General features: G+C 40.2%; 1 protein-coding gene across 1 annotated transcript; it reads right to left on the bottom strand.

The window, feature by feature from the left end:
• Positions 1-309: 309 nt before the first annotated feature.
• drosha (ribonuclease 3 drosha) lies at positions 310-17,056 on the bottom strand. Its single transcript, XM_067776947.1, has 6 exons — positions 16,284-17,056; positions 13,254-14,167; positions 4,774-5,515; positions 4,045-4,655; positions 2,557-3,510; positions 310-815 (listed from the first exon to the last, which is right to left on the bottom strand). Exons 1-6 carry the CDS (start codon positions 16,907-16,909, stop codon positions 424-426), a joined length of 4,239 nt encoding a protein of 1,412 aa, XP_067633048.1. The 5' UTR covers positions 16,910-17,056; the 3' UTR covers positions 310-423.
• Positions 17,057-27,256: the final 10,200 nt, after the last annotated feature.

The raw sequence follows: 27,256 nt of genomic DNA, 5'->3' as shown, positions 1-27,256 counted from the left end.
AAATATAATACAATAGATTGACAAAACTCGTTCTTACTGCCAATTCGAACTGTTGTTGTATTAACGACAAAGACACTCGCTAAGTTTTTGGGGAGTATTATTGATGTTGATGGTCCGTTGCCGGATAGAGATCCGGTACGTTCCGGTAACAAAACATCATTAAGGTACTACCCCGACCATCTAGTTCCATGAGCAGCTTGATGTCCCTCGCGTATGTGAAGTTGGCAATTAGGTTGCTGAAGCTTTAAAGCTTTGTATTGCGCTGATCAAACCCTTAATCCCAATCGGCAATCGACTTATATCAAATAATTGGTTTTAATATATTTATTTATTTTTGTAAAGAAATTAAATGACTACAAGGTTCTACTGACTGACTAAAACGCTAATTTTTCAGTAGTTATAGTTGAGTAATAGATTGGCTGCTTAGTTGCTCAATTCTCCTGAATCCGAACTTGACGAAACATCTTCAATCAAATCTTTGAGGTCTTGAAGTATTGCATTTCCTATTAATTTTGAATCCTTTTTTGGACCGAGTTGGTTTGAGTTTGAATTATAATTAACGGCTTTACAAGAAGTTGTTGATATTGTATTTTCTCCAAAGCAATCATCACTGCTCACGTCCTCACAATTTCTTTTGGTCTTGTTTTGGCAATCCGATACTTGGGTGCATATTCTTTTGGCTGCAAGGGAATTCGAACTCGATTCATGTTCAACAGTTTTTTTCTTATTAGTCCTTTTCCTCCTTTTTTGCTTTATTGTATGATCTTTATCCATCATAATGCTGTCAGAACTAGAGCTGGTACACCTCGAACGGCCTAAAAATTCAAATATTAAAGTACAAAAATTATGCGTTGGCTTAAATAGCCGTGGCACTTAATGGAATATTAAATCAAGTTCGGAGGGTAGAGCAGCTTTGAAACAAAAATCTGAGGTATTGCGTTCTAACACAGGTTCCCCATCCACAGTTTTTGTCTAGTACCCAAATTGTCTGCTTGGAATGAAATTCACTTTATAGTAAAACCATCCTATTCCGTCCATGGCACCTATAGCACCATCTGCTGAGAACATATTTTTTTATTTCTAAACCTTACGACGCGCCAAACCATGATTCAGTTTTATAAATCGCTCTATAATCAAAAATTGGGTTTCTACATAAATCGCTCCCGAACCCAAAAACGGCGATCGCCGCGGTGTGGTGATTTCATGCTAGCCTGCCACACCAAAATTCTGAGTTCAAGTCTAAGGGAAAGCAAAATCAAAATCAGAATAAAAAGTTTTTCTAAGAATGGTCACTCCTCGGCAGTTGTTTGGCAAACACTTCCGAGTGCATTTCCGCCGTGAAAAGCTTCTCAGTGAAAATGCATCTGCCTTGCTATTACCTGAGTCTGCATAAAACTTATAGGTCCCGTCCCGCCAATTTGTAGGGAAAAAACGATCACGATTCAAATTCAATCTCAGATGTAAATGGCGCCAAATACATATTACTTTTTTTTAACCAAAAACAATTCAAAATTTACCAAAATCGGGGTTACCCGTCACTCTATCGCAATCTTCTTTTACAAAAAAATAATGCAAACTTTTTTAGAGGTAATAATGAAGATTTTAGTTAAAATAATGAGGGGAGTGCCCTTATTTAGACTTCTAATGCTTTGCAAACAGTTAAAATTTACGATGTTGATCAATTAAATACCAAACATGTATGAAACAAAGTTACTTTATAATTTTACTATAAGACTTTAATGTATAAACAAGTTTGTAAATTTATTCAACTCAACGAGGGTGCATGACATTCATTTGTATGCTTTTCCAACACGGAGTTCATTGAATCACCACTACTCTCGCTCTCCGAATCCGACGCATCGCTTAATGCGTTTTTGTGGCCCTTGGTTTGCAACCCAGTACTCCCCTTACCATCGTCCTTATTAAAATTAGATATTGATCTTGGTCGTACGACCACCTACAAGGCGGGCTCAGCGGTCCGGTATTAAATACGGGGAAGGGACCGTCCGTCACAGCAGCGCCCCTTAATGTGGCAAGGCCATCAATACTTCCCGAGTTGGCCCGGTAGCCCGTTAGAATACAGCAGAATATATCATGCAAATTGTCCAATAGTCACGGTCCGCATAACATGCCTAAACGGCGTAGATGCCAATCCTCAACCGCTCCGGCCCATAGTCGGGTGCCATTGAGTTCGGCTAAGCCCTCACACCAACGACAATATGTCTACTCTGGTGAGGGACATTGAGCAAAACAAAAATTATTTTTTCTGTAGATTTGTGCGGTTACGATTTGTTGGCTACGTTCACTGAACTCATAATACCAAATTACGACAACAACTATACGTTCGCACATCACGTAAAAGAAAAAGGCCCTTTTAAGAGAAGAATATTCAGTCCACAAAATACGTAATCCGGGCCCTGGTATATATGTTAGCGAGAGGTTTAGGACACGAACTTTTCGATGATCCAAATTAGGGATTAGTACGTTAATAAAACATTAAATATCCATTTTAACTTAATATAACGTATGTAAGTTTCATACTAGGGTTTGCTATACCTTGTATTGTATTTCGAAAATCGTAAACGTCATCATCTGGAAGCTCATCGCTTGAGATATCCTCTCGAATTCGATATTGCTTTGGAAGATGCGATTCATCTTCAATTGAGTGAATGGTTTTGGGTTTGGGCTGTTCAACTAATATTTCTTCCAACTCCGGTTTTAAATCTGTACATTTTTGCTTTTTAATACTTTTTGCAATAACACGTTTTTGATGATCCAATTGAGGGAATAAATCACGCGAATTTTCTAATGCCTGTTTGGCCGCGTTCATTTCAGCTTGCTGTATAGATGAACCAGTTGCCGTTGCCAAACGCTTGGAACGAAAGTAAACCGCTACAGTATAAACTCTTGTATTAGTTGGTCCAATAGACTCGATCACTTTATAAATTGGTATATCAGGTTCTCCGCCTTCCATTGTTCGCAACGTAAGACAGCATTGTTGTAACTTCGATTTTGGATCATTCCAATCTTGATTCATAATAAAGATTTGCAAACGCGGAAATAAACAAACATGGCAAAATTGTTCACAATAAAGCAGACCCTTATCAACATACAGAGCTCCTAAAAATGCTTCCAACAAATCAGCGCGATCTTTAGTTTTTAGATCATTTTTTGGATTGGAATAAACTGCATATTTTGTCATACCAAGGTCATCACATACTACAGCTTGCGTGCGATTATTTACAAGAGACGAACGTAATAATGACAAATGACCTTCATGATGTTCAGGAAAATGCCGGTAAAGATATTCAGAACAAATTAATTGTAAAACTGTATCTCCGAGAAATTCCAAACGTTGATTCGATCCCAACGTAAGATGTGTGAACCCAATGGATCGATCTGTGAAGGCACGTGCAAGTAAACGTATGTGTTTGAATTGAATCCCAACGGACTCTTCAAATTTCGTTAATTCTTGGAGCACAGGATATGAGGCAATGCAAGACCGATCACCTGGAAAAATTATAACAAATAAAAAATGTGTTACATGTAGTTTATACTACACTGTATGTCGTATGGTAATTTGTTGTTTTTTTTTTTACTATTGAAAAGTTAAAAAAACAAAACCGGCTGAATGTATAGCAATTTCAGTCTATACAAAGGCACTCTTCAGAAATCTTTGTACTTGAAATATAAATATCGGCTTTTAAAATTAACCCAGCATAAAATTATATCGACTGTTGAATATCATCATATCTCGGCTCAAAGTTCGAAAACGCCCTATCTCAGAGTATTTTTCGAAAAAGCCTTTTCTTACGTCAAAAGGTGTCGAATTTATGCTCGAATAAAGCATATTCGAATAAAATTCTTAAGTGGGAGGTCTTCTTAAGAATTTCTGGAACATTTTTCGAAAGTTTTCCGAGATATGGCGTTTGCGAAATGGCCAAGGAGAGTGATATGTCGATATGCAGTAAAGCCTGGCGAATAAAAATATAGAAATACAAACAAAAAGTACGGCCAGTGGGCAATCAATGTACTGTTACTTACCCAATGGCTCTTGTTCTTGAAGCGGATGTTCTGGATAATTCTTCCAAATTTCTCTCAATTGATCGTTTTCCATGAATAATGCATTCATGAAAACTTCATCGGCTATCGCTATACCACCATCAAGTAATAGTGCACCCATCAAAGCTTCGAAACAATTTGCCATTGCATGTCGCAATTCCAATTCATGACACAAATCCGAACCATGAGCGTAAAGCATGTACTCTTCCAAATGTAACTTTTTCGCAAGTAAAGCCAAATGTTGATTCTGCACAATAGCTGCTCGGTAAGTCGCCAGGCCACCTTCTTCCAAATCAGGAAACATGAAAAATAAGTGAATGGAACTCAAAAATTCAACAACGGCATCTCCCAAAAATTCTAAACGCTCATTGTGGGTTATATTTGACATAGTTTCGTACTCCTTTCCAAATCTAGACATTATATTTATTAAAGTATTTATACCGCGTTTTCGTGTGTTCAAATAATGTATTTTGCGATCCCCATATTCCGGCTGACGAATACCGCAATTAGTGAGTGAATTTCGTGCATGATCAGGATTTGTTCCATAATTTTCTTTGTATGAAGGATGAGTCAAAGCGAGCTGTAATAAATACCTACACAAAAATGAATACATAAATTGAAGTAATGGACATATTTGAATTTTGTTTTATACCTTAATTGTTTTTAACAAAATAAATTGATTGATTCTTGATCGATAATGTGTATGCTTACCTGTTTTTGAAATTGTAACCAATCTGTTTTTCTAAAAGGTCAAGCGAACGATGAAATCGTAGATGACCAGTTAGTACTGGAATAAGCATTGCATGTTGCACAACATCGCACATTATACCGGTTCTGTAGTAGCCCTTTGAGCTAACTGCTACCGTTATGTTACGTTTCATTCGACCCTGTGTTCGCATTTCCTGCAGCTTAGCTTCTTTTTCTTCTAATTTGCGCTTGTCAATAAATGATGGCTTGGACATATTAGCCATTAGATGACGGTATTTAACATATTCCCGCCAAGCCTTTTGGTATTCCGGATTGCCAGCATAACTTAGTTGTGGTGGGCGTATGCCAAAATGAACGATTGCGGGATGCGTAACATTTTCTTCTGCATCATAACATTTAGGCAAATCAGAAACATTGCGATCTAATTGATCAACGCGCACCGAACACGGTTTATATCCCGGTTTTGTCACAATCATACCTTTAATAAAATCAACATAATCTTGCCATTCATATTGGCTAATATCATTCAAGCAACGTAGTCGTTCTCGATCCACAAGTGGTGCTGCACTATCAAGCAAATACCGAAGTACCTCACACATGGCCAATACTTCTTTTCCATTATCCGGCAAATCTCTTACAAAACGTGGCATGAAATGAAATGCTGGACAGGTATCTGAATTTGGTTTGCCATTAGAATATAGCGTAAAGTCGACCAACTCGAGAAGCTCGTCGAATAAATATTTATCTGAAATTGTAATTGTTTGCTTATATTATAGTCCAGTTATTTTATGATAAAAAAGGCAAAAGAAGTTTGAGATCGGTTGGGTTGGGCTGAACTGGCCGATCTATGCGGACCTTACATAGAGTGAATGGGTCCGAAGTGTTAACAGAAGTTTGTTTTAACGACCAAACCGAAAAACCCACCAAAACCAGGGCCTATGTTAAAAAAAAAAACAACTCCACCCTCTTGATAAATACTAGAAACTTTCTAGAACCTATGCCACTTGCTGCTTCTACACGTTTTAAAGTTGATAATGAGAAATATGAGTTCATACTTAGGAAAATACAAATTGATAATGAAAAATCAATTCAATTCAATTTGATACCCATAATGTAAAAACACATCCTAGTGTTACCCTGATCCACGCTTTGACCTATATCTCGAGACCCTTCACAAATAGGTATGAAAACTATCCTGTATTTAAGCACTCATCAACAGCTTACATTTGTTATCCATATTGTATAAACACTTTCTAGGGGTACTCGAGTCCACGTTTTGGTCTCAATCTCGAGACCCTAGTCACCAATAGGTATGAAAACTACCCTGTACTAAAGCACTCATCAACAGCTTTCATTTCTTATCCATATTCTATAAACACATTCTAAAGGTACCCGCGTCCACGTTTTCGCTTATATCTCGAGACCCTAGTCAAAGGGACATAGGGACAGAAAAAGCGACTTTGTTTTATACTATGTAGTGATGTACATCCATACATACCTATAAACCTGCGCCCGAAGTTAAATAACGCTGCGAATGCTATATATGTACGCATGTGTCGCATCATGCCTCACTCAGAAGCAATTAGCGCGCACAGTTGACAGCGACACACACGCATTTTTTGGTAAAAATGTTACTTTTGTTTAAACAATTTGACTGATATAAGAAAGGAATCAAGTTTTTTTTTTTTGATGCAGATCGAAGGTAAATATTTCAAAAATTTACTGAGAAGTAGAATTTTTTAAATCCATCCATCCGTTTATGGTTATAGCTGTGTAAACAAAAATTTTATGATTTTTTACTACATTTTGGCAATTTGCTACGCCCCTATAATATATACCTTCAAATTATATTAACTGTACCACCTCACGTAGCTAAGCTTTCAAATGCAAAAAACCGTTTTAAAATCGGAGCATTCTGTGTGAAGTTATGTGAATACATGGCATTTAGCGAATTTATTTTATAAGATTTAAAAACAGAGTATAGATATAGAAGATTATAGATTCCGGAGATATTGCAGCATTGGCTCACCGACTCCAGATCAGCTTAGAACATTTATTTATTTAAATATTTTCATACCACAACAATTTGGTAAATTATTTTACTGTGCTAGTCAGGAATTGTAAATAGTTAAATTTAAAATGAATTAATATGACAATAGAATTAACAACAAGTAATAAACAATACATCAATAATATTAGTAAAGATAAAAATAATACTTATAAAAATATGATTATTAGACAATAGGGAAAAAGAAAAGAGGAAACAAGGGAACAAGATGACGAGATAATGCAATTTCATTAGCAAGAATACAAAAATAGTTTCGGCTTACAAATCATTGTAAAAAGTGGTTAGCTCATTTTTGAAGTGCCGAGCATTTCCTATTTGTCTAAGTCTTGCGGGAAGAGCGTTCCAAAGGCGTATGGAAGTAATGAAGAACTGCCGTCCAGAGGTTAGAAAACGGTATCTTATGTGCGTGAGAAGAAGCACAGATCTCGATGAATTAAGAAACGTAAGCCTCCGATATAAATAATCAGGTTCCTTTGTATATATAATTTTGTGAAGGATAGTCAGTGTTTTAACTTTTAAAAGGTTGCGAAAATAAATATTCAGCAACCTTTTAGCGTGATGTGAAACGTACGTCAAGTCTTTTCAACCCAAATACATATCTAGAAATGTTATTGTAAGCAACATTAAGTTTATTCATACACACATAGTCACAATTTGAGTAAATCTCACATCCATAAAGGAGTGTAGGTATTAGGTACGTTTTCGCTAGAAGTAGTCTAATATGTAGGGGAGTGAAGTATTGAGTTAGCCACAGTGTACGAAACATTCCATACACTTTTTCTACCGTGATATAAATGTGGTATTTCCATGTTAAGATCTCATTAAAAACTACTTCTAGGTTTTTTGCAGCGTCAACGTATTCGATGACAGAATTGTCAATAACTTACTTACTTAATTGGCGCTTAACCGTCTAAACGGTTATGGCCGTCCAACAAGGCGCGCCAGTCGCTCCTTCGCTCCGCCAACCGGCGCCAATTGGTTACACCAAGGGAGTTTAAATCGTTTTCCACCTGGTCCTTCCAACGGAGTGGGGGCCGCCCTCTACCTCTGCTTCCATAGGCGGGTTCCGATAGAAACACTTTCTTGGCCGGAGCATCATCTTTCATTCGCATAATATGGCCTAGCCAGCGCAGCCGCTGCGTTTTAATTCGCTCGACTATGTTGATGTCTGCGTATAGCTCGTACAGCTCATCATTAAATCTTCTTCGGTACTCGCCATCGCCAACGCGTAGAGGTCCATAAATCTTTCGAAGAACTTTTCTCTCGAACACTCCCAAAGCCGCTTCATCTGCTGTTGTCATGGTCCATGCTTCTGCCCCATATAGCAGGACGGGTACGATAAGTGACTTGTAGAGTATGATTTTCGTTCGCCGAGAGAGGACTTTACTTTTCAATTGCCTACCTAGTCCAAAGTAGCATTTATTGGCAAGATTGATTCTTCGCTGGATTTCAGTGCTGATGTTGTTGCTAGTGTTGATGCTGGTTCCCAAATAAACGAAGTCTTTTACTATTTCGAAATTATGGCTGCCAACAGTAGCGTGGTTGCCAAGGCGCATATGCGCTGACTCTTTGCTCGATGACAGCAGGTACTTCGTTTTGTCCTCATTTACCATCAAACCCATCTTTACCGCTTCTTTTTCCAGCTTGGAGTAAGCAGAACTAACAGCGCGGGTGTTTAGGCCGATGATATCAATGTCATCAGCATATGCCAGTAATTGCACGCTTTTATAGTATATTGTTCCAGTGCGGTTAAGTTCTGCAGCTAGTATAATTTTCTCCAGCATCAAATTAAAGAAATCGCACGATAGGGGGTCACCCTGTCTGAAACCTCGTTTAGTTTCGAACGGCTCGGAGAGGTCCTTCCCAATTCTGACTGAGCTGATGGTGTTGCTCAACGTCATTTTGCACAGCCGTATAAGTTTTGCGGGGAAACCAAATTCAGACATAGCGGCATATAGGCAGATCCTTTTCGTGCTGTCGAAGGCGGCTTTAAAGTCGACGAAGAGGTGATGTGTGTCGATTCTCTTTTCACGGGTTTTTTCCAAGATTTGGCGCATTGTGAAAATCTGGTCGATGGTAGATTTACCAGGTCTGAAGCCGCACTGATAAGGTCCAATCAGCCGGTTCACGGTGGGCTTCAATCTTTCGCACAATACACTTGAAAGGACCTTATATGAGATATTAAGAAGGCTGATTCCACGATAGTTGGTGCATTTTGCAGTATCCCCCTTCTTGTGGACTGGGCAAAGAACACTTAGATTCCAACCGTCGGGCATACTTTCGTCCGCCCATATTTTGCTAAGAAGCTGCTGCATGCGCCTTACCATCTCCTCGCCGCCGAACTTGAATAGCTCCGCGGACAATCCATCAGCGCCCACGGCCTTGTTGTTTTTCAATCTGGTTATTGCTATTCTAACTTCGTCATAATCGGGCGGGGGGACATATATTCCATCGTCATCGATTGCGGGATCGGGTTCTTCATCTCTGCGCGGTGAATTGCTGCCTCCATTTAGGAGGACAGAGAAGTGTTCCCTCCATAATCTAAGCACTCTCTGGACATCAGTTACAAGGTCGCCGTTTTCATTCCTACAGGAGTTTGCCCCGGTCTTAAAACCGTCCGTCTGTCGCCGTATTTTTTGGTAGAATTTTCGGGCGTTATTCCTGGTGGCTAGCAGCTCAAGCTCCTCGCACTCACGCCTTTCTGCTTCTGCTTTTTTCTTCCTGAAAAGGCGTCTCGCTTCCCTTTTCAACTCACGATAGCGTTCACACACTCCTCTTGTCGCGCTCGCTTTTAACGTAGCCCTGTAGGCAGCGTCTTTTCTTTCGGTTGCAACGCGGCATTCTTCATCATACCAGTTGTTTTTTCGTGGCCGCCGGTAACCAATTTTTTCCTCGGCGGCAGTATGAAGTGCTTTGGAGATATGCTCCCACTGCTCCTGTATTCCTTCAGGATGAGTTGTGCCCTCAGAGAGCAGGTGTGAGAGTCGAGTTGCGAAATCATTGGCAGTCTGTTGTGATTGAAGCTTTTCGACGTCTAGCTGTCCTTGTGTTTTTTGTTCCTTGTTTTTAGCCGCGTTGAGGCGGGTGCGTATTTTGGCTGCAACGAGATAATGGTCCGAATCGATGTTAGGTCCTCGGATCGTTCGCACATCTAAAACACTGGAGGCATGCCGTCCGTCTATCACAACGTGATCGATCTGATTGCGAGTATTTCGAAGAATCCGTATCCGAAGAATCCAGTATTTCGAGAATTGTCAATAACTATGTTGTCCAAAGCATGAGTAGAGAACGACTTTCTATTAATAACGATGCATTTCGACTTTTTGGGGTTAAGACATAGGCCGTTCTTAGAAGCCCAAACACCAATTTGATTCAAATCATAATTCAAATTATTTACACACAAAGCGGTACCATCACGAGGACAACATGTGTACAACTGCACATCATCAGCATAAATATGGACGTTACAAAACTTAAGCACATTTGGCAAGTCATTTATGTACAGAACAAATAGCAGAGGAGCCAGAATAGAGCCTTGTGGGACGCCATGTAGGAAGTCAGACTTTCTACTGTCTAAACAAATCGCCTGAGTCCTGTCGCCAAGATACGATCTAATAAGCGAAGTCGCATGACTCGAGAAATTAAATAAACTTTTCAGCTTCTTACAGAGTAGGGTGTGGTCGACAGAGTCAAAGGCTTTAAAATTTAATATTTTCTCATTATTTAATTATATTTTCTCAATATCAAGTTATATTTCTCATTATCAATTTATGTATTCTCACTATACATTTATATTCTCTCAATAAGAAGTTACACTTCTCATGTACACTGCTACAACTACAACGCTTATCATTATAAAGGGTCCACGCCCTTCCCGCTTGGTCGATCATATCACTTCTCTCCTTCTCTTAATCTTAATCTAGCCCAATCTAATTGGGAACTCTACGAAGCAAGTTTCGATACGCCCTTTTTAGCTAGTTAATCCGTTTTTTTATTCCCATATGCCTTGGGACCCAATATTGATGTATGCTTCTCTGTTACGATTCTTTCCAGGGATTGCTTGCCCTCTAACACATTTTTAAATGCTGTGCCATACGAGATTATTGCCTTAACATTTGCTTGGCTGTCAGTATAAAAGTGGACAATGCTGCAATTTAAGCTACTTTCTTCCAGTATTTGTACTGCTTTGGTTAAGACTACTACTTCCGACTGAATAAGTAACAACAGTACAGTAACAACTTATAGGTTCTATTTATTTCCGGATCAGCATAGTATACCGCAGAACCTACTCCTTCCACTATAAACTTGGCCGTATTGTCTGCGTTCAAAATGACCCGAGGGACTGAGCCTCGTTGCAGTTGTTAACGCTATGTTCTTTGGCACTAGATCTACAGGTGGAAGTGCAGAATGGTTGTATGTAGAATGTAAGTACATTCTTTCTTGTGTGGCTGCCCACCAAACAAGGACCCCATAGTATAGGATAGGCTTTACAATCGCTGTAACTTAACTTACTCTCTAGAATGATTCCTAGATATTTTGTGCATGGTTTCACATGTAGGGTCAACCCGTCTAGCTTAGTTTGAGATAAGAAGCTGAAAACTTGCATACGCCTTTATTTTGGCATTGCTAAAGTGACATTAAACTCGGAATAAATCGCGTGTGATCGTCTTGAGATATTCGAGTTCAAAGGACGCACATATCTTCTTGTAGCAGTGCTTCAACCCCTCTAATATGTGCGATCACTTACAAATTGCCATCGATATCCTCAAACGGACCCGAGGAAATTTGCAGTGTTGGACCAAAGTGACATGAGTGTCACATTACAATTGAAAAGATGGTTGGTGTCATTTAGAGACCCAAGAGTTTAACCTATTACAGCATCCAAATCGAAGTTGTGCCATAGTGAGGACTCAGAAGCCTTACATGCCTTTGCATTCAGTCCGAAGTTCACCACAGTTAGGTTCTCCAGAAGTCCAGCATGAAGTTTTTTTTCGCCGGCTTAAACATTTCTGAGTTCCAGCGCATAAAGCGCGTCGCAAACGCTCAAACTTTGCATAGTCCTAAATTAACAATAAATAAAACGAGTTCGATGAAATTTTGTATTTGGACTAACAGTGAGGTCGCCAACAAGAGAGGTTAGATAGATGGGGGAATGTTATCGATGTTGATAGTTGTTGTTGTTGTTGTTGTAGCGATTAGGTTACTCCCCGAAGGCTTTGGGGAGTGTTATCGATGTGATGGTCCTTTGTCGGATACAGATCCTATACGCTCCGGTAACACAGCACCATCAAGGTGCTGGCCCGACCATCTCGGGAACGATTTATATGGCCACATTGAACCTTCAGGCCATCCCTCCCTCCCCACCACCAAGTTCCATGAGGAGCTTGGGGTCGCCAGAGCCTCGGTTGTTAGTGAAACGGGATTCGCCGCTCGAAGGTGAGGTTGACAATTGGGCTGGAGAAGCTATATATTGCGCTACACAACCCCTAGTCCTTTGCCGGATATAGACCCGGTACGCTCCGGTAAAAAGCGCCATTAAGTTACAAGCCCGACCATCTCGGGAATGATTTAATATGACCACATTGAACCTTCTAAGGCATTCCGCCTCTCACGCTCTAGTTTCATGAGGAATTTGGGGTCACCAGGGCATCAAATGCTAAAGAAACAAGATTCGGCGGAGGTTGACAATTGGGTTGGAGAAGCTAGACCAAGACCTTCGGGGAGTTTCCTTATCGCCACAACAACAACAACAGCAAGCTATAAATTGCGCTGGCAACCCCTTGAAGGATGCGCTACACAACCGCTTGAGTCGTTTGGTTATTTTAGCCGCTATTTATTTATTTATGTATTTTTTAAGCCCCTAACCCGAGGTGAAATCCATACATGTATTTATCAATGATAAGACCACAAATAATATAAATTTTCAAAGGAATTACGAATGCTTTATTGAAAATGAATATTTTTTGACATTCTTTGTTAGTTGCATTTATACATTGGGGCACTATATTTTGATTTCAGGGCATCAAAGCACCGAAAATTCAGACCATTAAGTCGGATTGAAATAAACGCTTTGGATGCTTCAAGCGAAGAAAGCGGCAAAGCATTTCATTGCTATTTTACGGGACTGTCAATCCTATTTTACCGATCATCTTTTTTCCACATTTATAAAAAAAGGCAAAGCAATGAACCATTTTGTGCCGGGCAACCACTCTGCCAGGCGTTACTTGGCCCCATTCTGTTGGCGCGTCCACTCAAATAAAAGTCATCAGAATCCTCAAAGGACACACACTCGTTTTCCGTATCTATGTGAGTGTGCAAAAGAAACTCGACAGTCGGATGCCAAACTTTTAAAACTTTGCTTTAAATGTTGGCAGCAAGGAACTTAAGATTATAATTAATTGTATGTAATACTTACTAAACAACTCCAATTCTTTTATGGTAAAATTTTCTGGCATTTTTTCAGCCACATATAATATTGTATACTCAATATTGAAGCGTATAACTTTGCAGGTTGGTAAGTCCGGCAGAGGAGAATGTGTCAACATAGAGAAACCTTCAAACAAAAATTCATGCTCATCATGTTTAATTATTGTTGGAGTTTTAGTTAGAAAATTTGTTGGAGGTGTTATTGTAATGCGATAGTGATAAAGTTGCGTTGCATTATTTGAATTGGTCGCACATTTCGAATAACCTGTTTCACCAGGGTATATGCCGTGGCGTATACCAATACGCCGTGATTTCGCAGAGCACCGGCAGAGAGGACCGTCATTCATTTCCCCAGAATCATTATGCCATAAATCAGCATGAACACGATATGGATGTTGGATCTTACGAGAAAGTTCCTCCATGCAGCAATCTTGCTCAATTTTAAATTCATCATCTGATGAATCTTCTGACGACGAGGAGCAAGCCTCGGATTTATGCTTACATAATCGTCGTCGTGGCTTTCGTGTTGGTGCCTCATATGTAGGTAATGTTTTGCGTACACGTTCAGCTCGTTGTAAGAGTTTACCGTCAAATAATTTACACAGCGCTTCCAATCTGCTTGTTGAAACCACTTCATTTTGAAAACTTGTACGTCGATAATATGGATCTGCTGGGGACGAACGTATCCAAACATTTCGAGATTCTTCATCTTCGTCCACCAGCTCGGCTAACTTTGCTGCAATATCTTCTGATGTTTCACAATAATTTGATCTCCATCTTTTCAATAATCTGTCCCTTTCGGTTTCGAGTTTTTGCTCTCTGCGTTCATTCCGAGTGTCGCCTTTTTTTTCTTGTTGATTACAGTGTCTACTATATTCCGTATATTTGGAATAACCATAGGTTCTGAAATATAAATAAGTTAAATATAATGTTTACGAAATAATTATAAATTAATTTATTGAAAATTATTTTATTATCATTATTTTATTATTTTTATAAATTGGGTACGCCCACACGTGCGGTAGGGAATTGTCATACATCCTCAGACATATCTATCTTTAGCGCAGGTCTTCTAAACTGCGGCAACTAGCAGTAGGTGCTTAATTAGCATCCGCTTACCTGCCCATACTATTCTCGCTGGAGCGATCAGCCGATTTCATCACCTCTGAACGCCGCACTTTCCTCAACTTCAAAAAAGCAAAGACAGTCCTTTTGCTGTCCGACCAATCCCCACTGATGTCTGTCAAAGGGAACGGACTTTTTTTCCGGCCTAATTTTCCAACAGAAGCCACAACCTTTGCGATGGAGCATGAACTTGTGAGATAACAAGAGCCTGATGATGCTCAAATCAGGGACATCAACTTGCGCATAAAACAGCTTGTGGCATTGCCTTTGGCTATATAGTACTGTCGGAGGCTGATAATCATCATCTCTGACGGAGGGCGCCCCACTTAGAAAAACTTTATTCTAATTGATAATTTTTTTCCAAAAATTTGTATGTTACTTTGTCCAGGAGTTGAACCCAAGACTCTACGTGCGGTTATAGGAGACAAACATCGCCCGATATCTCTTCTGTCACCAGTAACCAAGACACTTGCTTTCTTATTTTACCGCACACATGCGGCTTGGCAACCACCAGCATGCTTTCTAAAATTACATAATGGTGTCAACAAAGCCTTCGGGGTGTGCCTTTATCGCTACAAAAATAACCGCACAAAATGCCATTAGCACGTAAATAAATTGCGGATTGAACCTAAAATCTCACCATAGAATCATACATGTGGGGCTAGACTTATCAAAAGCTCTTGACAAGATCAATCACAGCATTAGATTTAAGGGATTCAAGGGGTTGATAAGCGCAACACAAAGCTTTATAGCTTCAACGCTTCCGCAACCCAATTGTCAACCTCACCCACGTGAGGGTACAAATATGGATGTATCATACACATATTTAGCAGGCGAGGCTCTGGCCATGGAACTAGGTGGTTAAATTGGGGGGGCGGGTGGCCTAGAAGGTTTAATGTGATCATATTAATCGTTCCCGAGATGGTCGGGCTAGTACCTTAATGGTGCTTTGCTACCGGAACTAGATTCGGTTATGGTTAATACAACAACTAGACTGAAGGGATTTACCCTTCCAGCCTGTCTCATAAGGTGGACCTCTAATAAGTTTAAAAGCGTTACATGAAGCCAAGAAGAATTACACAAGGGTTCTTTTGTTTAATTTAACATACGAAGCTTCCTTTAGTGAGCATGCAGCCGCAGTTACACTTTAAGTTCCGAGCCGTCATGAAATCCTCAAGTCCCTGTTGTTATAGCAGTGGCCTCAAGTCCCTCGCTAGCTGCACTTGGGACAAAGACAAAGAAAGGCTCATAGCTACTACTCGTTTTAAATATGGTCGGTTAGTTTAAAAGAAACACTCTAGAAGAAGCTGCATGCCAGTCAAAGCAACGCGCCAAGAGCTGCGGTGAGTTGTCATCTTATGGCGCTTGAAGATCATGTACATAGTGAGGCGGGAATACTCTCTCATAAAAAAGCCCTCAGTCTCATTCACAAAGCGTCTGTTAAGCCTTATGCCATTAAAAGCCCCTAAGGCTCGTTCGCAGGGTCTAATATTCGAAACTCGCAGTAGAAGTTAGCCGACTTCCACCGAGACCTAAGTTCCCTGGCACAACTTTTCTCTGAATTCAGTAAAAGGTTTAACTCTTACTTATCCAAAATCAACACCGAGATAAGCAATGTAAGTGTTGCATGTAATGTATCTCAACATGCCACCAACCATTTCTTCAACTGCAATGTGGATCCAAAGCCTCGTAACACCCACATGCTGCACAAGTGCAACTTTCCTAGAATTTCCGCTAGAGGATATCGATGATAGGGAGCGATCACTCATATTGGATGAGACGAAGCACTGTTTCAGAAAAAGGCCATACTAAAATTTAATTTTAGTAGCTAGAACTATGTTATGAGAGGGCATAAGGACGAGTGCATATAAATAGAAAATGTGTCAAATCTTACCTTTGCGATGATGTAAAAGCTGAACTTGGTCTTGGCGTATACGTGTCATTAGATGAATACCGATAAGTTGTTCTCGATGAACCCTGTACCCGATATGTTATGTTATGCTCATATGAGAAACTTCGTGAATCTTCTGGAAATTTATCAGCTCCTCTACTCAGCAAGTCACTTCTACGCCAGTAAGTATCATGGAAGGAATGGTCATGGTTTTGTTTATAATGACTATAATCCTTATATGGTACTTCGTATGGTATATATTCCGCTTGTCTCGGGAGTGGGTGAGTAGGATATATTCCCTCGTTATAAGTATTCGTTATATAATCACAATATGGATAATGTGCATACCGCAATGTTTCGCCTGAATAAGGACGTTGATAAAATGGTGGTTGGGAAGAACGAATTGTGCTGCTTCCATAGGATGGAATTGTAGGTTTCACTGCGTCAATCGTCGCACAATTTGCTGCAACAGGATTATCTAAATGTGGCGATTCACGTTTTGCTGCTGGTTTAGGATGTGGTAAAGTATCTTGTGGCCGCGGTGGTGGTGGTGGTGGAGGTGGCTGTGCCGGAAAGCTATCTGAAGGTAGAGGTGGCGGTAGCGGTACTGATATATGTGGGTAATTCATTTTTTTTTGCGGAATACTTTCAAACGTCTAGTTAGCGGTTCACATACATGTTTAATATTTAATATTTTCACTGCAACAATTCCAAAGATAACACAGTTCTACATACTTGATATAATTTTCACAGCCACAGATGATCAAAGACAAGATTCATCTATGGCATTGTAAACTTTACCAAGTAGCGCAACTAACAGCTGATCGCTCAAAATTTGCACACACACACAAACATCACTAATGGCCATATTACGGAAATCTTAGGGAAATTGAAGTTAAATTTTTAAACAGATATAAAATGTTATAATTTTGGAATATATAGCATCTAGGACACCTTAATTGCAGTAATTGAAAGAAAATGTTTGGTTATACTCAAGTATTTAATTATTTTTTCTAAATTTATCTTTAATATTGATACAATGATTGATCCAATGCAACTCTGGTCTTCCTACTGTTCTTCATTCCACCCCATTCGAGTGCCTATTTTCACGGCCTGCGAGTGCCTTCCACTCTATTCGCAACATAACCTCGAATTAAGCTGCCAAACTATATAGTAAACAATGATCTATGGTCAAGATGATTGCCAGTAGAGTTGGCAAATATCCGTGTACCTGTGATTTTGTCACAGCTAATGAAATATCACAGTACATTTCAGCGACAGCTTGATGTCAGATTACCTGTGCCAGCATTTATTTCCCGTTACCAATCACACTTAAAGCTGGAGACATTGGTGCTTTATCGGTAACCGTATCGGTAACCTTTTAACAGCTGATTCGACCAACCTTATGAGAATCAATGCAATCGATTATTGGTGCCGCTAAGGTCGTAACCGTATCGTAGCCAACCAATTGGGTTTTGGTTTACCGTCGTAACGATAAACAGCTGAGTCATTGGTGCTGTATGTCGTATCGCTGTATCCGTATCAATCAGCTGTTTATCGTTACGACGGTAAACCAAAACCCAATTGGTTGGCTACGATACGGTTACGACCTTAGCGGCACCAATAATCGATTGCATTGATTCTCATAAGGTTGGTCGAATCAGCTGTTAAAAGGTTACCGATACGGTTACCGATAAAGCACCAATGTCTCCAGCTTAAAGCCGGAGTCATTGGTGCCGTATGTCGTATCGCTGTATCCGTATCCCTAACGTAATCAGCTGTTTATCGTTACGACGGTAAACCAAAACCCAATAGGTTGGCTACGATACGGTTACGACCTTAGCGGCACCAACAATCGATTGCATTGATTCTCATAAGATAGGTCGAATCAGCTGTAAGCTGGAGACATTGGTGCTTTATCGGTAACCGTATCGGTAGCATTATAACAGCTGATTCGACCTATCTTATGAGAATCAATGCAATCGATTATTGGTGCCGCTAAGGTCGTAGCCGTATCGTAGCCAACCAATTGGGTTTTGGTTTACCGTCGTAACGATAAACATCTGATTACGTTAGGGATACGGATACAGCAATACGACATACGGCACCAATGACTCCGGCTTAAATGGCCCATTACTGATACTTAGCATAGAATTGACTTGGCTTGAGAACTGTCACTTACAGTTCTGTTAAATGAACATTGCATGTTACTGATTACTCAAAACTTAGCAACACTTAACTTGACTTAGAACTGTGTTGAATTTTGATTTTCTATGTAAGTTCTAAGTGACGTTTACATTTTGAGATGCTATTTATTTGACATTTTGTCATAGAAATTGACATTTATTTAAAAATAAATTTCAACGCTGATTATGATGCCAGGTTGTATGCGCCAAGTGGAGTATAATCGTGGCTAAGTTGCCAAGTTTACGCCAAGTCAATTCAAGTCTATGCTAAGTATCAGTAATGGCGGCTCAAGGGTCAATTAATTGTGGCTTATAACCATAAAGCCATAACCAGATAAAACAGCTGATCGAACCTACCTAATGGAAATCAATGTAATCGATTAATGGTGCCATACCATAACACTAACGCCATAACCACATTGTGAATTTATTAACTTTTTGTATATTTTATTTATTGTTTTGGATACGTTTTGACTAAGAGACTTATTTTTTGTGGAATATGTTTGTAATTTTTTGCGTTTTCTTCATTTTAATGAAATTTTCACGATTTTTAAGTTAAGGCACCATTAATCGATCACATTGGTGATGGATATGGATTTGGGTATGGTTACGACTATGGCGTTAGAGTTAAGGAAGTTTAATTTGGCCTTTACCAATAAACTCAATCATAGACTAAAATAAAGCTTTGATAACAGGAACAAATCGCTTATATGCTGTGACTGAATAACAGTACATGTCCCAGAAAATGATACAGAGGCTAACAGAATATATCCACTGTTAAATCGATGAAGACGAGATGGAGGTAGACGAGGGCGAAGAAGCTGGTGGCTATGATTCGCCAGGTTCGAGCGGAAGCTTGGCTCTCAGAGGGTTGAGGGTCAGTTTCTGGAGGATGGCGATTCCGACGCGACGCTCACGGAGGAGAGCACAAACAAGCAGTGATCCGGGTCCTCTAAATAAACCTGCATCACTGCAAAGCAGCATCGGCTGCACTCCTACTGCACCTGTCTTCAGGTGCGGTAAACATCGTTCTAGTCCAGGAGCCGTGAATCGCTGGCAATAGGATCTGTGGCCTGCGGACACCAACATATAAGCTTTATAGCGCTCAGGAAAAGGGTAAGCCTCGCACATGTATATTGGCTAAGTCTACTCTTAATGTTTTTCTTCTACCCAATTATAGCGATGGGGATTTGACAGCGGTCAGCGTCGAGGTGCTAGGGAGGAGCTTTAGACTTGCATCCTTCTACCTAGCGCACGATCACCAACGCTCATTACCACCGGATAATTTCAAAGAGTTCGTGAGAGCGGCAAATCCACGAAACGATTTTATCCTACTCGGAGGCGACGCCAATGCTCATCACGCCCAGTGGGGCAGCAGAGATACAAATGACCGAGGTGAGTCTCTAGTCAACTATCTGTTAGGCACTAATCTCAGTATATCTAATAGGGCAAATGATCCCACTTTCATTACGAGGAACCGCGAAGAGGTCCTTGACATAACACTGGTCACAGACTCTTTCAGTGACCTGATCGTTTCATGGAGGGTTCTAAAGGAGCACTCCTTTTCTGACCATAGATATATAAGTTTTTCTATATCGCAGGCGCACGCAAATCCTAAGTATATACAAAATATGAGAAGAACTAACTGGGGCTACTATAAGAAGATTATAGGTAAAAAGCTATCTGAGGAGGTACGAGTTCCAGAAAGCGAGGAGGAGCTGGACGTGTTTGTAAATAATTTCAGTCAAAATTGCAGGAATGCTTTAGATAGGGCTTGCCCGGCTAAAAAGGTTTTGGAAACTCACAAACCACCATGGTGGTCGTCTGATCTTGATAAACTTGGGAAGTCATGTAGGGCGGCCTTCAATAAAGCAAAGCATGATGGACATGAATCCTCATGGGCTGCTTATAAAGCGAAGATAAATATATATAAAAAAGAAATCCGAAATGGAAAGCGATCCTCCTGGAGGGATTTCTGCGGCAGGATTGAATCCGCATCCGCGGCCTCCCGGTTAAGGAAGGTGCTATCGAAATCTCCAACTCAGCTAAGTTACGTCCAAAAGCCGGATGGGCACTGGACGGACTCCAGCGCTGAAACCATAAACTTGCCAATGGATACGCACTTCCCAGAAAGTACGGGCGTGTCTTCAAGTATTGTCAGCGGAGGGTCACCTAATGATCAGCTGATAAGCGAAATTACAGATGATAAAAGGATAGATTGGGCTTTACAGACCTTCAAGCCCTATAAATCGCCGGGGCCGGATGGAATTTTTCCGGCTCAGCTCCAGTATACTGCCGAACTTATAAGGCCCTGGATTAAAGGGATGTTTATAGGTTGTCTTAGGCTCAATTACGTACCAGTATCGTGGAGGGAAGTCAACGTGGTCTTTATCCCCAAGGCAGGGAAACCCTCCCACTCTAAACCAAATGATTATAGGCCTATAAGCTTATCTTCTTTTCTGCTTAAAGCGCTCGAAAAACTTCTAGAGGGCCACATCAGGAGGAGGATTGAGCCGTCGCTTCTTTCGCAAGCTCAGCATGCCTATACTAAGGGCAGGTCAACTCACTGGTATCCGCTATCGAAAGGTCACTAGACCTCAAGGAATACACATTGGTGGCATTTCTAGATATAGCGGGTGCCTTCAACAACGTTCTCCCGGAGGTCATCACCTCGGCGCTGACCGATCTGGGGGTGGACGCGTTACTGGTGGAGTTTATATACAATCTGCTTACGCGTAGGCAGATTAAAACTGAGCTAGGTGGTTGCGTGATCCGCAGACCGGTCGGCAGAGGCACCCCGCAGGGAGGTGTTCTCTCTCCGCTACTTTGGGTGGTTACCGTCAACCAACTACTCCGCCTCGTGGAATCGGAGGGTCACCAAGTGATCGCGTATGCAGATGAAATTTGCGTCACCATGCGGCGGGAATTTCCGCAAACTCTTTGCAACCTAATGGAAGGGGCACTATCCAAAATATCGCACTGGGCCACAGCCACAGGCTTGGAAGTCAACCCGGATAAAACCGAGCTTGTCCTCTTCACGAGGAGGTATAAGGTACCAAATCTAACACCGCCAAGAATTGGGGGTACGTTTTTAGCGTTTAGCGATCGAGTCAAGTATTCGGGAATAATTCTGGATAGGAAGCTATTATGGAGTGACCATATAGTGGAGCAATGCAAGAAGACAGCAGCAGCGCTGTTCACCTGCAAGAGGGCAATTGGCACCTCTTGGGGATTCTCCCCCAAGGTGACATACTGGATTTATACAGCCATTGTGCGCCCGATTCTTCTTTATGGTGCCTTGGTCTGGTGGCCTGCACTGGCTAAAACTACATATCTTAAGACGCTTCAAAAGGTGCAACGGAGTTCGGAGCTCTGCATCACCGGGGCTTTCGGCTCCACCCCATCTGAAGCACTCAACACAATGCTATACCTTCCACCTCTTGACCTGGTGGCGAAGGAAATCGCGGTCATCGCCGCTCTACGCATAAGGGAAACAGGTCTCTGGTGAAATGGATCTAGTGGACACGCAACAATCCTGGGCACGAGCGCCCCAGTCCCAATACCGGTGCGCACTGACTACTGCACGCCAAATAACGTCTTTGTTAAAAATTATAGTATATACATACCATCGCGGCAGGACTGGAATACCAGACAACATACGGTACCGGGTGCCATCAACATATTCACGGATGGTTCTAAGCTTGACGGAAAGGTGGGAGCAAGCCTCTTTTCGCCGAATCTGGGTCTAGAGGTCTCTTTTCGCCTACCAGATTACTGCAGTGTTTACCAAGCGGAAATGCTGGCGATACCATCTAAGGTCTATGCCTAAGGATGGTGAACGGGTGTTTATTTTCTCAGACAGCCAGGCCGCCTTAAAGGCCTTGGACTCATTCGTCGACAACGCAAAGTCGGTCACTGAATGCCGCAGATCTCTTAACGAGATGGCTGAGCACTTCAGTATCAGCCTTATATGGGTACCTGGGCACAGGGATATCGAAGGCAATTGCAGGGCAGACGAGCTGACCAGAAGAGGCACCACCGACGATATCCTTCCGGGAAATGATTCGGTAGGCATACCCATGACCACTTTCAGGCTTCGTGTGAACACAAGCACTATAAGAATCGCAAATGGACTATGGTCAACCATATCATCGTGTGAGACATTCAGGCAAATTTAAACAATTTTAAACAAATCAGCTCTATCGTCCCTGATAAGGGTTCTAACAGGGCATTGCTTAATAGGCACGCACGGTGCTAGAATGGGAGTAACGACCTTCGACTATTGTCGCAGCTGCAGATGTACAGAAGAGGAAGAGAGCGTCCAGCACCTTCTCTGTCACTGTCCAGCGCTTAGTAGGCGTAGGATGGCTATCCTTGGTAAACCTTTTCTACATGACCTCGCTGAGGTCTCTTGCTATGAAGTAAAGGCTCTGGAAAAATTAATAATTTCCACGAGGTGGTTTGACCCGCTTTAGGCAGGGTAGGGGTCCTCTTTTGAGACCGTATAGGGTATTACAATGGGCCCATTGGTGGCCTAAGTAGTGAGCTGTTACCATAGTGTTCGGCTCAGCCCTTGCAACCTAACCTATCCCTAAATTGATGGTCGCACTCAGGGCCTTAGATAGAAAATCCGGGCCCGGAACTAAACAATTTACGGGCCCCTATAAAAAAACTACTAATACTTTTGATTAATTTGAATTAACGACGTCTCATTCATGAATAATTATTGATGGATTACATCAACAAAATTTTTTGTAACATCAACTAAATGATTTTTTGACTAAGAGCTGAAAATAAAATTAACACAGAATATTTACTACTTATACTGTTTTATTGTAACGTAGAAATAAAATTCTCTTTTAACAGCCACATATTGTTTCAAATAATTTTTTCTAGTTATGTATGTATTTGGTAACATTTTAGAACATTTCTGATAAATATAATGATGATTATAAATTTTAATTATTCAATATAGAAGGTTCGGATATCAAAGAGTGGCTTTTCTTGCTTTTTTCGCTGTAAAATTTTTTATAATAATATCAAAATTTAACTGTCTTGCTAAAACTGATTCAACACAAAGCGTTGCAAGTCCTGAAACTCGCTCTTGAGATGATCACGATATGTATATGAAAGTTTCTGATTCTTTCAAGGACGCTGAAGGAACGTTCTGCACTAGCTACAGAGCAAAAGATACGTAAAACAACACAAATGTTGGGGAGAATTGTATACAGATGGAACATATGTAGATGACATTTAGCAATTCCAGTGGTGACAGACCTTTATCAAAATTTGCGTCGTAAATGTGTTTCAAGTGAGTTATTTCGCATTCCAAGCTTTGAGAAACGTCCGACTTGTATTTTTCGACAAATTTCGCTGCGCTCGCCCGAACCGTAGTTTCATCCATATCTTCAAATTGCCACAAATAGGAAAACGTCTCGTTCAAATTTCTAATAGATACAAATCGTTTAGTAATGCCAGTGATTACCGAATTAACGATCACCAAGAATATATTGTTTTTAAAATCAGACTCTGGATCATCCGTAATCATCTTATTTCCATTATCTTCAAAACGTCTTTTGGGGTTTCTCTTACGAATGTCCGGAAACTTTGTCGAGATGTTCATTTGAATAGCAACTGTTTTGAATTCGTTTAAAATTGTCTCCCATTGGTTCCTGATCAACTTTAAATCAGCTTATAAGGCATCTAGATGTCGCGGTGCCACCCATAAATATCAGAAAACAAAAATTCATAAACACATTTTTTTCAGAAAACATTAGTCAGAACCCAATTTCAGAAAGACAAAATTCAGAAGTCAAATTTCAGAAGTCAAATTTCAGAAGTCAAATTTCAGAAATGAAAATTCAGAAGTCAAAATTCAGAAAGCAATCAGGCGACAGAAAAAACATTAAATTTTTCTCAAAATTTTATTTTTATTTATTTGGAAGGGATTATGTACATATAAAGAAAAAGTAGTAAAATCTAAAATTATATTGTGTGCAATAGCAAGCATTTAATTAATTAAATCTTTTCGCGTTTATCTTTTTCAAATGAATTTACAATATTAAAAAAACGAAGTCTTTATATTTTATTTTGCGTTTCCGATATGGCTCGCCTCCAGCTGAAAATTGCTGCAGTTTTGTTTCTGTTATTGCATGTTCGTTTTTTATTTTATCTATGAAATTAAATATGTTAGGGTATATCTCAAACTCCCTTCGAATGACGAATGTGCCACCTTTAGATATAATTATTGTACGGACTTCCCAATTTGGTGATATTATACATATTCCATAATTCGACTGGATACGACGCCTTCTTTCGACGTTGCTGTGTTCCAGACTGAAAAAAAAATTCAGAAGTGAAAATTCAGAAAGTAATCAGACAGCAAAAACACATTAAATTTTGCCCAAAATTTGACTTTTAATTAAGACTTCTGAAAATTAACTTCTGAATATTGATTTCTGAATTTTTGTTTCCGGACTTTTGACTTCTGAAGTTTGGTTTTCTGCAAAAAGCGTTATGACTACTGTTTTCTAAAAAATGTGTTTCCCAATTTTTGTTTTCTGAATTTATGGGGGGGAACCAGATATCGGCCGTCGACATCTATGGTGGCGTCTCTAGCTTGGAGTACGACGTTTCTTTCATTAATGGTAGTCAGTATTTTGAACCAAATTTAGGATAGCAAGATACATTCGAACTTGTTGATGTACTTGAGAATGCCGGTAATATCTCCGTATGCTTGTGCAGTCAAATCTAGCTTAAATAATGCATTTATTGCCTGTGTTAATCCTGGAACATGGTTTGCGAATGGTCTAATTGCCTCAATTCTAGCCGATCACCTAGTGTCTGTAAGACTGAAAGTGAGCTCGGTACATTTTTTTGAGGATGTCCCATCGTTGTGGACTGCTGCTGAAAATAGTAAACCATTTTTGTACAACTCCGAAGAAAGTAATTGCAGCCGTACAACATTCTGCAGCATCAAAACCACATAAATTCAGACTGCGGGTTGCACAAGGCGAGTAATCAGCATTCGAGTTTTTGGCGAGAATGTGACGTTGTGCTCCGTTGTAAGCTCCTTTCATGTTGGCGCAATTATCGTACCCTTGTGTACGACAATCTTTTAATGGGATTTCATCTTTACCTAGAGTATGGCAAATTAAATCAGCGATTTCCTGACCATTTTTTTGGTTACAATCCACGAAAGCCAAATCCCGTTCTTGAATTGTAATATTTGTTGCTTTCGATCTCAAATGGGGGTAGCGCAAAATAAACGTAGTCTGTTCAACGTGACCAGGATCGGGCGTAGCATCAACGATATTAGCAAAATTCTTGGCTTTCTTGCGTTGATCTAATATAGTTTTCCTCACGTGTTTTGCACAAATTTCTATAAACTCTTTCTAAATATCTGGGGAGAGATAGTGAACTTGTAAACGTTTGTGCTACTGTTGTGAAATCCTAACTTTCTCCAAAATATCTCTAAGTATCGGATCATAATGGCTTATGAGTTCTAAGATGCCCAAAAAATTTCCATTGCTTCGTTCACCAAGATATATACTTTCGCTTCTGAAAGCTAGGCCTCTTTCAGTCAAAAATAAAATAGCGTCCAAAATTCTATATAAAATTTCTTTCCACTTTTGAGTTTCAGTGATTAGCTGGTCATTGGTAAGTGTATCAATTGTAGCCTCCTTTTGAATTAGATTTTGTAAAGATCGCCAATGCATATAACATTTAATGTGATCTTGAGTATTTTCGTGTGATGGCAGTTTATCCTATAGCTCCTTCCATACCTGAATTTCGTGTATCCGCAGAATATATTTTAGGTCGATTAAAAGTATTGGTGCTTAATAGACGACATGGTAGGCAATAAAAAGCATTGCTATTGGCACTCCACACTAACCAGTCACCCTCCACTTTCTCTCCATTTGGCAAGATTCTGTTTAACAACGAGGTAGGAAGTGCCTCGTCATGGCGATCACGTGGAAAAATAACAGGACACTTTTGATGACCTCGACGAATTAATTCGTTGACATCTTCAGATCGCAAAAACTCATTATTCACGGTACCGATGTCGAAGTCGTTGAAATAATCTGGGCTTTGATACAGAGTTGGTGGTATTGTTGGAAGAATTTTTGAAGATGAACTTTCATCAGTGTCACCACGAAACTTTTCGATTTCGGATTCCTGTAAACATACATTTTTGTTTGATGTTTTTATTGACTCCTCACTGTTCGAAGGCCCAGGCAAAAAATCATTATCAATAGTCGAATCGGACTCGGAACCTGAATAGTTTTGAGCCAGCTGCCAAATGAAATATTTATTCTTAAATTTTAAGGAAAAGGACTTTTCAAATTATTTTTTACACTTCACTATAATATAAAAATGAAATGCAGATATTCGTTGCTTTTGAAATTCGGCTTAACAATTGCCATGTGCCATGTGCACAGCTAAAGACTCCCCTGAATTAAAAAAAAATGTCTTAGTACCTCTAAAGCGTGGGCCTACTCAGAAACTCCGGGCCCGGGGGAATCCCCTCATTCGCCCTCCCCTCTCGACGGGCATGGTCGCACTAATAGTAATCTTATATTATATGCTACTAGTGAGTGCGTTAGTAGAGGCTGTTCCTTAGAATTTTTCTGCGACATCTGCTACTTATTCGCAACCAGGCATGCTTAACCAACGAACCGATATCATTTCGTTACGATAATTAACGTTAATAAACGAAACAAAGTCATTTCGTTTCGTTTATTAACGTTAAGAACGTCAAATTAACGAAGTGATTTTGCTTCGTTTTCT

The sequence above is a fragment of the Eurosta solidaginis genome, chromosome 3 (genome assembly GCF_040869045.1).
Source record: "Eurosta solidaginis isolate ZX-2024a chromosome 3, ASM4086904v1, whole genome shotgun sequence".
In the NCBI taxonomy this organism is placed as follows: Eukaryota; Metazoa; Arthropoda; class Insecta; order Diptera; family Tephritidae; genus Eurosta; species Eurosta solidaginis.
Note: the sequence above shows the minus strand (reverse complement) of the source record. Positions and strands in the feature narration are given on the sequence as shown.

What these genes read in the sequence shown, in the direction of transcription:
- drosha (XM_067776947.1), bottom strand. Translation starts at nt 16,909, where the DNA reads ATGAATTACCCACATATATCAGTACCGCTACCGCCACCTCTACCTTCA. An exon ending in GCTTTTACATCATCGCAAAG is followed by an intron (nt 14,168 to 16,283) that starts GTAAGATTTGAC and finishes TTTATATTTCAG; the next exon opens with AACCTATGGTTATTCCAAAT. An exon ending in TCAAGAACAAGAGCCATTGG is followed by an intron (nt 3,511 to 4,044) that starts GTAAGTAACAGT and finishes TAATTTTTCCAG; the next exon opens with GTGATCGGTCTTGCATTGCC.